The sequence below is a fragment of the Lycium barbarum genome, chromosome 10 (assembly GCF_019175385.1).
Source record: "Lycium barbarum isolate Lr01 chromosome 10, ASM1917538v2, whole genome shotgun sequence".
Taxonomy (NCBI): Eukaryota; Viridiplantae; Streptophyta; class Magnoliopsida; order Solanales; family Solanaceae; genus Lycium; species Lycium barbarum.
Genome location: NC_083346.1, coordinates 47,177,800 through 47,190,815, shown reverse-complemented (window position 1 = coordinate 47,190,815; position 13,016 = coordinate 47,177,800). Strand labels below are relative to the sequence as shown.

The 13,016-nt window shown below is 38.9% G+C and overlaps 1 protein-coding gene across 1 annotated transcript in view; it reads left to right on the top strand.

The window, feature by feature from the left end:
- LOC132612986 (uncharacterized) overlaps nt 1-9,729 on the top strand; it is a 97,422-nt gene extending 87,693 nt beyond the window's left edge. The window contains exons 2-4 of the mRNA XM_060327048.1: nt 8,063-8,209; nt 9,317-9,530; nt 9,667-9,729. Coding sequence (XP_060183031.1) covers nt 8,063-8,209; nt 9,317-9,530; nt 9,667-9,729 — 424 coding nt within the window. The remainder of the gene's footprint in view (nt 1-8,062; nt 8,210-9,316; nt 9,531-9,666) is intronic.
- The last annotated feature ends 3,287 nt before the right edge of the window (nt 9,730-13,016 follow it).

Here is a 13,016-nt window from a genome sequence, read left to right as displayed (position 1 = left end):
CAAGCAACACCAATAGATCATAGTTAATGTCATTAGCTTGTAGAAACATTATACCATGAACTCTAAGATCTTTAGACTTAAGTTTATCATCTTCATTATCGTGTTCATAGCATGCCTCTTATCTTTATCTCACGTGGCTATTCCTGATCATAAACTCTTAGTTTTACGGAAGGTAGGAAGGTTATGGAGAGTTAGGGAACATAATATCATAGAAGTTACATAAGGATCATTAGTTCCGTAAGAATGCCGTATCCTAACTTTAGAACTTATATCCATCGTCGGTATCATCATGCTCATAGCATATCTCTTTCCTTTATCTTGTGAAGCTCTTCATAATTAGAAACTCATAGTTTTTGGTACGTAGGAAAATCCTGAAGAAGGAGGGGATATCATATCATAAGATTCATGCCTTGGAAAGAAAGGACTAGCCTTACATACCTTTTGTCGCTTAACTAATCTATCGCTTGCTTGCCCTCCTTTATGCACACGTTCGCCCTTCAAGAGAATTCGTATCGACATTAGCTAACAATTATAAGAACGGACTTACTAATGCTAGAGAAAATTGGGAAACATTTCCTTTGTTCATACTACTTTTCCCATGTTCTATATCAACTCCCAAACATTCACAACAACACTCACAATATTGCAATCAACAATCGTCATTTATATACATTGACCATAATTCATCATTTCTCTTCAATTTCTCTACATTTATGGTTATAGCTCATTATCGCATTTTTTCATACATAATACTTATTTCATGGTCTAAACGTCATTTATAGCGTATTCATAATCACAACATACCAACATTCATAATTCAATCCAACCCCTATTCAACCATGACACTATTCACTCATTTATGACCCATTTTCTATGTCTTTCTACAACTCAAGTATCGTAGCCTTCCAATACCTTAAACAACATGATATGATCATGAAACGTACCTTGGATTATGGTTGAACAAGCCTTGAATGAAAATACTCCTCTTGCACCAAAACCCTATTTCACTTCTTTTGGGATTCCTTGAGGTAGATGAACTTTAGCTAGGTTTCACACACTTGTTTTCATGGATTGAAGTGGTTGATCATGGATTTCCTTTGATTTTCTTGTAGATGAGTGATGGAGAATATTCTAGAGGGTTCTTAACTTGTGGAGAGTGGGAATGAAGTAAGATGAAATGAAAAAGGGTCCCTTATATTGAATTAAAAGCTGGCCCGATCAACGTATACGGACCAACATACGGTCCGTATATTTTTTACTGATCGTATGTTGGACAGTATGTTTGGTCCAGAATGTGCTTCCCCTCTTGACCAATTATACGGCCTAAGATACGGCCAGTATAATTTATACGGTCCGTATGTTGGGCCGTATAATGCCCAGTGGTTCCGTTTTCGTTCTCGTCGACTCGTTTGATCTCCAATCCTTATGGGACTTTCTTGACAATTATTTAGCACCTCAATACCAGTCTAAGGGACGTTATCACTCATCTCCAAGTCATAGTTATGCCACCATTAACTCGTCGCTCAAAAATTCTTACCCGACACGCAACATATCCTTTACTTTCTTTACCAAACTTCTTCCTTTTGGTCAAATGTCTTCGAATCTCGATTAAGATCATCAAATGATATTACTTATACAAATCATCGTATACCTCGTGTTCCTTGCTAGCCTATTTACTTTACATTAACGGGGAGTTTTCCAAGGTGTAACACCCAATCCTGACACTTCCAGAGGGATTAAAAGGATATGTTATTTATTGCGATGCTTCAGGTATTGGGCTAGGCTGTGTGTTGATGCAACATGGTAAAGTGTTTGCGTATGCTTCCAGGCAATTACGGAAACATGAGAAAAATTATCCAACCCATGATCTAGAATTGGCTGCAGTGATTCATGCATTAAAGATGTGGAGACATTATTTATATGGTGTCCATGTGGAGATCATAAGAGCCTTCAGTATATGTTCAAGCAGAAAGAGTTGAATTTGCGGCAACGACGATGGTTTGAATTGCTAAAAGATTATGATGTTGATATTTTATATCACCCTGGAAAGGCAAATGTTGTGGCTGATGCTCTTAGCCGTAGATCTATGGGACGTTTATGTGATGTTGAGCCAGAGAAAAGAGAAATGGCTCGTTAGCTCCAACAGTTAGCTAGCCTAGGAGTTCGAGTAGTAGACTCAGGTAGCAGGGGAACTACCCTTCAGAATTCAGCAGTCTCGTCGCTAGTAGTGGAAGTGAAAGAGCGACAATACGAAGATCCCATGCTAATGCATTACAGAGATACACTCCCTCAGAAGGAGAAGTCATCATTTGAGATTGCAGGAGACGGAGTTCTACGATGCCGAGGCAGATTATGTGTTCCTGATGTGGCAGGTTTACGCCACCAAATATTGAGAGAATCCCATTGCTCCTGTTATTCCATCCACCCCGGAGCAACAAAAATGTACCATGATCTTAAGTATATATATTGGTGGAATGGGATGAAGAAAGATGTGGCGGAATTCATAGCTCAATGTCCCAACTGTCAACAAGTGAAAATCGAGCACCAAAAGTCGGGCGGATTGTTGCAAGCTGTAGAAATTCCAACTTGGAAGTGGGGAGTGATTAACATGGATTTCATTACAGGCTTACCCCATTCTCGATGTAAGTATGATTCTATATGGGTAATTGTGGATAGACTCACAAAGTCAGCTCATTTCTTACCAGTCAGAACGACATATGTGGCAGAAGATTATGCAAAGCTTTATGTTAAAGAAATAGTGCGACTCTATGGTATCCCAGTATCTATTATCTCAGATAGAGGAACTCAGTTTACAGCTAATTTTTGGAAGTCCTTCCAAGAGGGTTTGGGAACTAAAGTGAGCCTTAGCACGACATTTCACCCGCAGACTGATGGACAAGATGAACGTACCATTCAGACTCTTGAGGATATGTTACGGGCATGTATGATAGATTTTGGAGGTAATTGGGATGATCACTTACCACTCATTGAATTTGCTTATAACAATAGTTATCATTCTAGCATCCAAAGGGCACCGTATGAGGCTTTATATGGGCGAAAGTGTAGATCCCCAATTGGGTGGTTCGAGGTAGGAGAGACTAAATTGATAGGGCCAGACTTGGTCCAGCAAGCCATAGAGAAAGTTAAGCTCATACAAGATCGGTTATTAGCAGCCCAAAGTCATCAAAAGTCCTATGCGGATAATCGTCTAAGGGACTTATAGCTCAAAGTGAAATATTAGGTATTCTTAAAAGTGTCACCAATGAAGGGTGTAATGAGATTTGGCACAAAGGGGAAACTTAGTCCCCGATACATTGGGCCTTATGAGATTGTGCGCAAGGTAGGCAAAGTGGCCTATGAATTAGATCTACCTCTTGATTTGGAGTCAGTTCACCCAATTTTCCATGTCTCGATACTTCGTAAATGTGTTGGAGATCCTACTAGGATCGTGCCAGTAAATGATGTACAAGTGACAGAAAAGTTAGCTTATGAAGAGGTACCCATTGCCATATTAGATAGGCAAGTACAGAGGCTTAGAAACAAAGAAGTGGCCTCCGTTAACTTTTTGTGGAGAAATAATAAATGAGAAAAAATGACATGGGAAGCGGAAGAAAATATGAAATCCAAGTACCCGCATTTATTTCAGCCCCTAGAAGAAATCCAAGATGAGACATCAAGATCATAAGATATGTATGTTTCCTTTTTATGCTTTTGGGTCGTGTGTGGCCAAACTCTGTTGCTATTATGTTGTGGCCCTGTGAGGCATTGTTATTATGGGCTGTTATGACAGGACGGTAGTACCATATTACAGAGGAAACTCTGGCAAAATATTTATAGAATCGCCAAGAATTTAACATTCGAGGACGAATGTTCTTAAGGGGGGGGGGGGGGAGAATGTTACACCTCGGAAAATTTTCCGTTGATGTACAGTGAATAGACTAATGAAGAGTACGAGTATACGGTATTTCAATAAGTAAGGAATGATATTTGATGACCCTAATTAAGATTTCAAAGACATTCGTAGTGAGAGGAGAAAGTTTGCCAAGAGAGGGAAAGGCATGCGATGTGTATCGAAAAGGATTTACGAGTAACAAGTTAATGATGATTTAATAGCATCTTGGAGAAGAATTATAACGTCCCTTAGATTGTTAATGAAGTGATAAACAAGTGTCAAGAAGGTTCCATAAGGAGTGGAGATCAAACCAAGATCAGTGAAGAGATGATTTATACGGTCGATTATACGGTCCGTATAATGTTATACGGATGATTTTACGGTCTACAGAATTATCACAGTGAAGTCCCTCACTGGTGAGATTATACGGTCACTTATATGGACCGTATAAAGTTATATGGCCCGTATAATGTGCCGTATAATTGTCCCAGAGGCGAGATGTTGAAGAGGTGATTTTATAGTCACTTATAAAGTACCGTATAATGGACACAGAGTCGAGTGATTAAAGGGACGATTTCACGATCACTTATACGGACCGTATAATGTCCGTATAATTTTCCCGACAGATCAGATTTTTCACGTTATTAAAAAGGGACCAAGTCATTATTTCATTTCATTTTTCATCCAACACTTCAAGAACTTTCTAGAAACCCTCTCCACTCTTCATCTACAAGAACACAAGAGAAATTTATGATCAACTTCATAAAACTAAGAAAACCAAGTGTAAGAAACTCATTAAAGATCATCCAAGCCAAGAAATTTCATTGGATATGAACTAGGGTTTTGGCTCCAGTGAAGTATTTCCATTCAAAGCTTATTCCTACAACATCTAAGGTAAGTTTTATGATCTTTCCATGTTATTTAAGGTATTGAGAAGTTGAAACACTTGGATTGTAGAAGGAGATATAAAATGGGTCATGAATGTGGGAATAGTGTCATTTTTGTGTAATGGCTTGGGTTGAGTAATGATTCTTGATATGTTATGATTATAATAATGTTATAAATGACATTAAGAACATGGGATAGACATTGTATAAGAGTGGATATAATAGTATGCTATGACCATGAATATGGATAAACTGGAAGTGAATTGAGAGGTAAGGATAATGTATGTGAATAAAGAGAATTGTTATGATATTGTGAATGTTATGGTTGATGTTTGGGAGTTGATGTATGATATGGAGGAAGTCGTATGAATAGAGGAGACGCTGTCCAATTCTCTCTAAGCTTTAGTCATGTATGTTAAGTTATCGACTTTCTAATGATAGTATAACTCTAATAAAGGTAGAAACGTGAGCATTGAAGGAAGACGTGCAAGTGATAAAATAGTTGAACGGAAAGGTATGTAAGGCTAACCCTTCTTTCATAAGGCATGGTTCTTTGGCCAAGTATCTAAATCTTCTATAAATCTATGATGTCTTCTAAATGATTCTATCTTTAAAAGCTACTAAGCTCATGATTCTCGATATCTTATGATTGTACTAGATTCCTCATATGACGAGTAAGCCTATAAAGATAGATGTAACGAACGACGATAATGGTGATAATAATGATGACGATGATAATAGTATTGATGGTAAAGATGCTTATGAGCTATTATGTATATGTGTCTATGTATGACTATTATGGAACCCCGAGCTTATAAGGCCGGGTAGAATATATACATTTATGTAATGCACGCGCACCTCTGCAGTTGGGTACGTATAACCCTGAAGCCTTGGTAGGGCCAGGTATGTGTAACCCTAAAGCCTTGGTTGGCCAGGTATGTATGATAACCAAGCCTAGCCATGGTCGGGTACGTGAAACACTGAACCTTCGTGGTCAGGTATGCTATGTAAATGCTATGTAAATGATATGGATATGTATATGATATAGATATGAGTATGAGTATGAATACGAATATTATACGAATACGAATAAGAATATGTATATGAATACGACTATGGATACGAAATGTAAATGAGAACGTATATGAGTACGGATACGAATACAGACGTATGTACACAATCTCGCATTAGAAATGGAAAGTCCCTATGAAAAGCAAGTAAGTGCTTATGGCGATGATACTCCTATCTGTCATCCTATGCTATTTCTATGTTGTCTATTATGCTTTCATAATTATATTGATCATGCTTTACATACTCAGTACATTTTTCGTACTGACGTCCTTTTGTTTGTGGACGATGCATCATGCTCGCAGGTGGCCAGAGAGACAGGCTTGATCCATAGCTATATTTCTCAGGGACTACATAGCGGAGCTCCATTTCATTCGAGCTATAACTTTTAGTACTTATTCTTTTGTGTATATATTCATGGGCATAGCGGGGTCCTGTCCCGCCTATATGATATGACATGCTCTCCTTAGAGGCTCGTAGACATGTGTATATGGTTAGATGTGTTTGGCCTTGTCGGCCTATATTTTGGATATCATTTTTTTAGCCTCGTCAGCTTATGTACATTGCCATGGGTATAATTACTAATGATGATATAAATGTATTGTTGTCCAATGGGATTAGTATGATTGATGGATAGAAATTATGAATTAGCTATGTGGCTCACCTAGAGATAAATGTGAAAGTATGTCAAGGGGTGCCTGGGTGGGTTAGCATCGGGTACCCGTCACGGCCCTCCGGTTGGGTCGTGACATTGGTGCTTTGACTTCACCATCTTTAAAGACTCGTATGCAAGCATCTTCCAAAAGTTGGCAAGTAATGGAAAGATCCACCCTATTGGAACTACTTCGAAGCCATCACCCAATAGGCCAAATATAAAGGGAATTTGTTTGTTCCATTCTGGAGCACCAGGGCATGACATCGAGGAATGTGAAGCCTTCAAATTCAAACAGGAGGAGAGATTTTAGTTGTACTCCCTCCGTGTCGCTAAGAAGCTAGGTCACTGGCCGAATGCTTGGTTGTGAGAACAACCCGTCATGACTTCTAGGAGAAGTCATCTTTTGGGTATATTTAGGCATCCCCCACTTTTGCATCAAATGTTATCCCTTCCTATTTATATGTAAAGAAACTACGTCTGACCTAATGATCTAAGGGGGATATATAGGAAGCCCTTATCGGGACTGGTCTGGGAAGTCTTTTGGGTAGAAACGGATTAAGGATTATATGTTTTGTAAATCGAACTACGAAAGGGTCTGATTTCCCACGGCAACATACGTAGGCAGTCTACATAAGACTCGGTCCCTATATTATTAAAATATATATCCCCTATCCCCGTGTAAAGTGCATTAAAGAAGTTGCTCCGGAATAGTGGAATCAACCACCGACGACAACAAAAGCAAGTCAACATAGACTCCCCAACCAAAATCCAATAAAACCAAAATCCAAAAAAAATCCAAAAACCTTCAGAATGGAGGACCAATAGAATGTTCGGATTGAACGCATGAATTTCTATATTTTATGTGCTTACTTGCAAAATTGTGTGTGATTATCTTGTATTGATTATTATCACCTAACGTACTAACATCATTTGGCTTTGACTTTTTTCTTTTCTTAAAGAAGGGGTTGATTCGTGTCATGTCACGCTCATATACTTCACTAGATCCAAAGCCACGACAGCATCCCTTTTTGAACAAACCAAAGGAAATGAAAAACTGATAGGTACTTCGAAAGACGAGTACAACAAAAATGAACTCAACGTGAGGGATTCGGTATCCCCAGACCCGAAAGGGGCATTGCACCACGAGGATGTGATTGCCATTCTGTTTGAAAATGTTGCTGATCTTTAAAAAAAGATGAAAAATCTGAATTGGCCAATGCCGCTAAAGAAACATCTGCTGAAGCAAGGAGGCCTCCTCTGTCGTTTGCATAATTGAGTTCTCTAGTGCCCGACCATTTTCCCACTTACCCTGCTGGAACTGCACCATCCACCCCGAATCCACTCACTGTTGAACATATTGGTACCTTTTACCACGCTCCACCACCCTCCAACACAATCCAAATCCCCGGAACTACCCACTTCGCACCCTTATACCAAGCACCATTACCTACTCACACTAATCCCGTCATCCGCCAAAGCACTGTTACCCTACCACGCTAGCTCATGAGCTTCATCAGTTAGCCAGCCTAGGAGTTTGATTATTGGACTCAGGTGATGCAGAAGTTACAGTTCAGATACAGTGACGTCATCCTTAGTAGCTGAGGTTAAGGAACACCAGTATGAGGACCCTTCTTTGATTCAGTATAGGGAGACAACCCCACAGAAAAAGAAGTCACCCTTTGAGATTTCCAGAGACGGAGTTCTCAGGTATCAAGAAAGATTGTGCATTTCGGATGTTGTAGGATTACGTCAGCAGATTATGGCAGAAGCTCATTATTCCCGCTACTCTATTCATTTAGGATCGACGAAGACGTACCATGATATCAAAGAGATTTACTGGTGGAATGGTATGAAGAAAGATATAGCAGAGTTTGTAGCCTAATGCCCTAATTGTCAGCAAGTAAAGGTTGAGCATCAGAAGCCTGGTGGATTGTTGCAAGATATAGAGATTCCAACTCTAAAATAGGAGGTGATTAATATGGATTTAATTACATGCTTACCTCATTCCTAGCGCAAGATTGATTCGATATGGGTGATTGTTGATAGACTTACAAAGTCAACACATTTGCTACCTATCAGGACTACTTATTCCGCTGAGGATTATGTGAAGTTATATATTAAAGAGATAGTGTGACTTCATGGTGTTCCAATATCTTTTATTTCAGACAGAGGTGCATAGTTTACAGCTAACTTCTAGAGATCCTTCCAGAAAGGATTGGGGACATAGGTGAACCTTCGTACAACATTCCATCCCCAGACAGACGGGCAGGCTGAGCGTACTATTCAGGTGCATGCAGGTATGCTACAAGCATGTGTGATCAACTTCAGAGGTAGCTAGGATTATCATTTGCCGCTTATTAAGTTCAGGTATAATAATAGTTACCATTCCAGTATCCAAATGGCCCTGTATGAAGCCCTATATGGGCGGAAGTGCAGATCTCCTATTGGATGGTTCGAGGTTGGAGAATTAAGGCTGATTGAGCCTAATTTGGTCCAACAGGCGATGGAAAAGTTTAAGCTTATTTAGGAGAGGTTATTAGTAGCTCAGTGTTGCCAAAAGTCTTATGCAGATAATAGACGATGAGATTTGGAGTTCTAGGTAGATGACTAGGTGTTCTTGAAGGTGTCACCAATGAAGGGAATCATGAGGTTCGATAAAATGTGGAAGCTTAGGTCTCAATATATTGGCCCTTACGGGATTATGCGTAGAGTAGGCCGAGTAGCCTATGAGTTAGACCTACCTTCAGACTTGGAGTCTGTACATCCAGTCTTCCATATATACATGCTCCGTAAGTGCATCAAAGATCCTTCCAGGGATGTACCCGTACATGATGTCCAGGTTATAGAGCAGTTATCCTACGAGGAAGTCCCTGTTGCTATTCTGGATCGCCAGGTTCATAGGTTGCGAACCAAAGATGTAGCTTCCATAAAAGTACTCTGGAGGAATAAGAATGCAGATGAGATGACTTGGGACGATAAAGAAGATATGAAGTCTAAATATCCTCATTTGTTTTTTATCCCAGAGAAGGTTCAGGCTGCGATAACATAATCTTCAGGTATGCATTATATTGTCAATTATTTTTATTGGTCGTGTGAGACCATTGTTGTTGTTGATTATGTTTTCCCTGTGTGGCATTGCACTATGTTGTGGGGATGTGTGGCAGGTTGGTAGTAATGCGATTACAGAGAAGACTCTGCTGAAATATTTTAGACTTCTGAAGGTTTAACTGTTACACCTCAGAAATTTTCCGCGAGCCTACAATGAATAGACCAATGAAGGGTATGAGTGTGCGATGTTTTACTAAGTAGGGAATGGCTAATTATGAATTTTTAGAAATAATAAAGTTGCGGAATTTTATTTCAGCCCAGTGGTCGTAAAGTGATTTATGGACCGTAAAGTGCCATCGTCCTTCAACATTTCCAATTCGACTTTCTGTTAAATGTTGAAATGGTAAAATACGACCCAGAATATGGACCGTAAATCGAAGTACGGCCCGTAAACTGAGTCGTAAACTGCCAGGATCTCCAGCCAACCTTTCTGTTTCTGATATGCTTAAATACGACCGTGGATGACGGACCGTAAACCAGTATACGGTCCGTAAACTGTGGTTTACGACCATTGTACACCACGACTGTTGTTCATTAAAAATCAGATTTTCAGTATTAAAAAGGGACCCTAACCTCATTTTATTTCATTTCTCATCTCCACAATTCAAGAACACCCTAGAATATTCTCCAAAACAATTCATCCAAGAGAATCAAAGGAACATCAAGATCAACAACATTAAATCCATGAAACAAAGTGTATGAAATGCAAGTAAAGGTCATCTACCTCAAGAAAACCCAAGAAAGGTGAAATAGGGTTTTGATGCAAAGAAGGTATTACTACTCAAGACTTATTCAACCATCATCTAAGGTAAGTTTCATGAATTTATCACGTCGTTTAAGGTATTGGAAAGCTAAGATGCTTGAATTGTAGAAAGACATTGAAAATGGGTCTTGAATGAGTGAATAGTGTTACAATTGAATGGTAGTTAAATGGAATCATGAATGTTGATGTACTATGATCATGAATGCATTTTAAATGATGTTTAGACCATGAAATGAGTATTATATATGAGAAGATGCGATAACGAGCTATAACCATAAATGTGGAGAAATTGGAGGAAAATGGTGGAACGTGGTGAATATATATAAATGATGGTTGTTGATTGTAATAATGTGGATGTTGTTGAGAACGTTGGGAGTTGATATGGACTATGGGAAAAGTAGTATAAATAAAGGAAGTTCTGCCCAATTTTCTCTAGAAATAGTGACGTATTCCTTAAGTCAATTAACTAATACTAATTTGAATTCTCTCGTGAAGGTAGAGACGTGATATCGAAGGAGATCAAGTGAAAGATAGCCTAGCTAAATGACAAAGGTATGTGAGGCTAGTCCTTTCTTTTCAATGGCATGAATCCTATGGTATAAATTCCTTTCCTCTTTATGAGTTCATGCATTCTGAAAAGCTAAAAGCCTATATCTATAGATGTCTATATAAGATAAGAGATATGCTATGATGAAGATGTTATTGATTACTCACACTCACCTTATGTGCTAATTCCTTCAAGGTGAGGCCGAATGTCACTAATTGCTCCATAATGAAATCGGGGGATCTCGACCTTACGTCACCCCAATAAAGGATAGTTGATCTTGAGCTTTACGCATGTACTATAATAATATAAGCATGTCATGATAATATTACATCGCGCCTAGTTGGCCGGGCAGTCACCGCTAAGGCGGGCAGCTATACCGATACACCATGACCATTTGGCATGGGCAGACACCACTAGTGGGTGGCATGATATGGTACCCTGGACGCGGGAGGCCTGGACGCGGGCTAATGTTATTGATTATTACACCGATCCGACATGGACGGGCAGCTTATACATTATGCATATATGATTTGATGATGAGTATGAGTAAGACAGCATGCATTACTTTCCTTATGTTTATCAGTCAGATCCAGAGGCTTTATATTGATATTCTCTTTATATCATTGTCTTGTTTCATTGTTTATGCCTCTCATACTCAGTACAATATTTGTACTGACGTCTGTTTTCTTTGGACGCTGTGTTCATGCCCACAGGTAGACAGAGAGGTGAGCTTGATCCAGATCCATAGTAGCTGTCAGCTGATTGAGAGCACTCCATTGTTCGGATGTGCTTGTGACTCCCCTTTTGGTATATATGCATATTTTGGGCACGGCGGAGTCTTGTTCCATTTATATATACAGTATGTCAGTAGAGGCTCGTAGATACGCAGTGTGGGTTAGATGGTCTCACAAGATGTCATTATATGTATATATATTATTTTGATGGCCGAGAGGAAAATGTATATAAAGCATTTATGTTCTTGTATAAAACATGTTTTTCCTATAATTCGTGCATAAGCTGATAAAGGGGCATTAATTGAGTAAGTTGAGGAGTAGAACGAGCGGTGCTCGGTGACTAGCCCCGGGTACCCGTCGCGGCCCCTAGTTGGGTCATGACATTAAAATTAGAGGATTAATGTTTCTAATGGGGAAAGGATGCTACACCTCGTACTTTTGTACGTTAAGTGTCTTTGTGAGTTGGTTGTTATAGATTTGGAGAGCGGAATTATCTTCATAGTTTTATAAGATTAGACGTGTTCATCTTGAGTATACGAGGGTTTAAGTTCATGCTTAGTATGTGTGGGAAGGATTAGAGGTTAAACTGTTGGAAGGATTAGAGATTAAACAAATCGACGAGAATGCGTTTCAACAAAAGTTGGGATTTACGGACCGTATATGAAATACGGACTTTATATTTAGTTGACCCCCACCATATTTTGATAACAGTTGGGGTAATCCACTGTTGGTAATTTATAGTCCAATTATACGGACCGTATAATTTTTATTGTCCGTAAATGTGGACCATGGATTTAATTCGGTGGTAGTTTTTTTTTATATATATATATATATTTCGTACCCTCCTCATTTTATATTATTTTCTTCATTTCCCTAGACCTCTAAAACTTCTAGAAACCCTCTCCAACATATGTAATGAACCCCTAAGTGAAGTTAAGGAATTAAAGTAAGAATCAAGTGCCAAAGGTTCCCAAAGTGTTGTTTAAACTTGTTTCTCCTTCTTGTAGTAGCTTTGGAGGATACTTCAAGGTGAAGTAATCATGTAGTTGCCATGTTCTTGAGTCCTTGAGGTACGAATTCATCTTATTTCCATGTTTATGAGTCTATGTGATGGTTATACTAGGTTTGGAGGGAAAGAAGTTGGAAGGAAGGTTCAAATATGAACTTGAGTTTATGTTGAGTTGTAATATGTTTTGAGCCATCTTGTTATTGAGTTTTAAGCTAAATTCTTGTTGTATGGATAGTAGTTGATGTTGAGATTGTGTTGAGGTTGTTATATTTGGTGTATTTGGAAGAAAGAGGTGTATAGGTGTCGTATGTGAAGCGTATGTCTGGCTGTTTTATTGTATATCTCTAAATGTT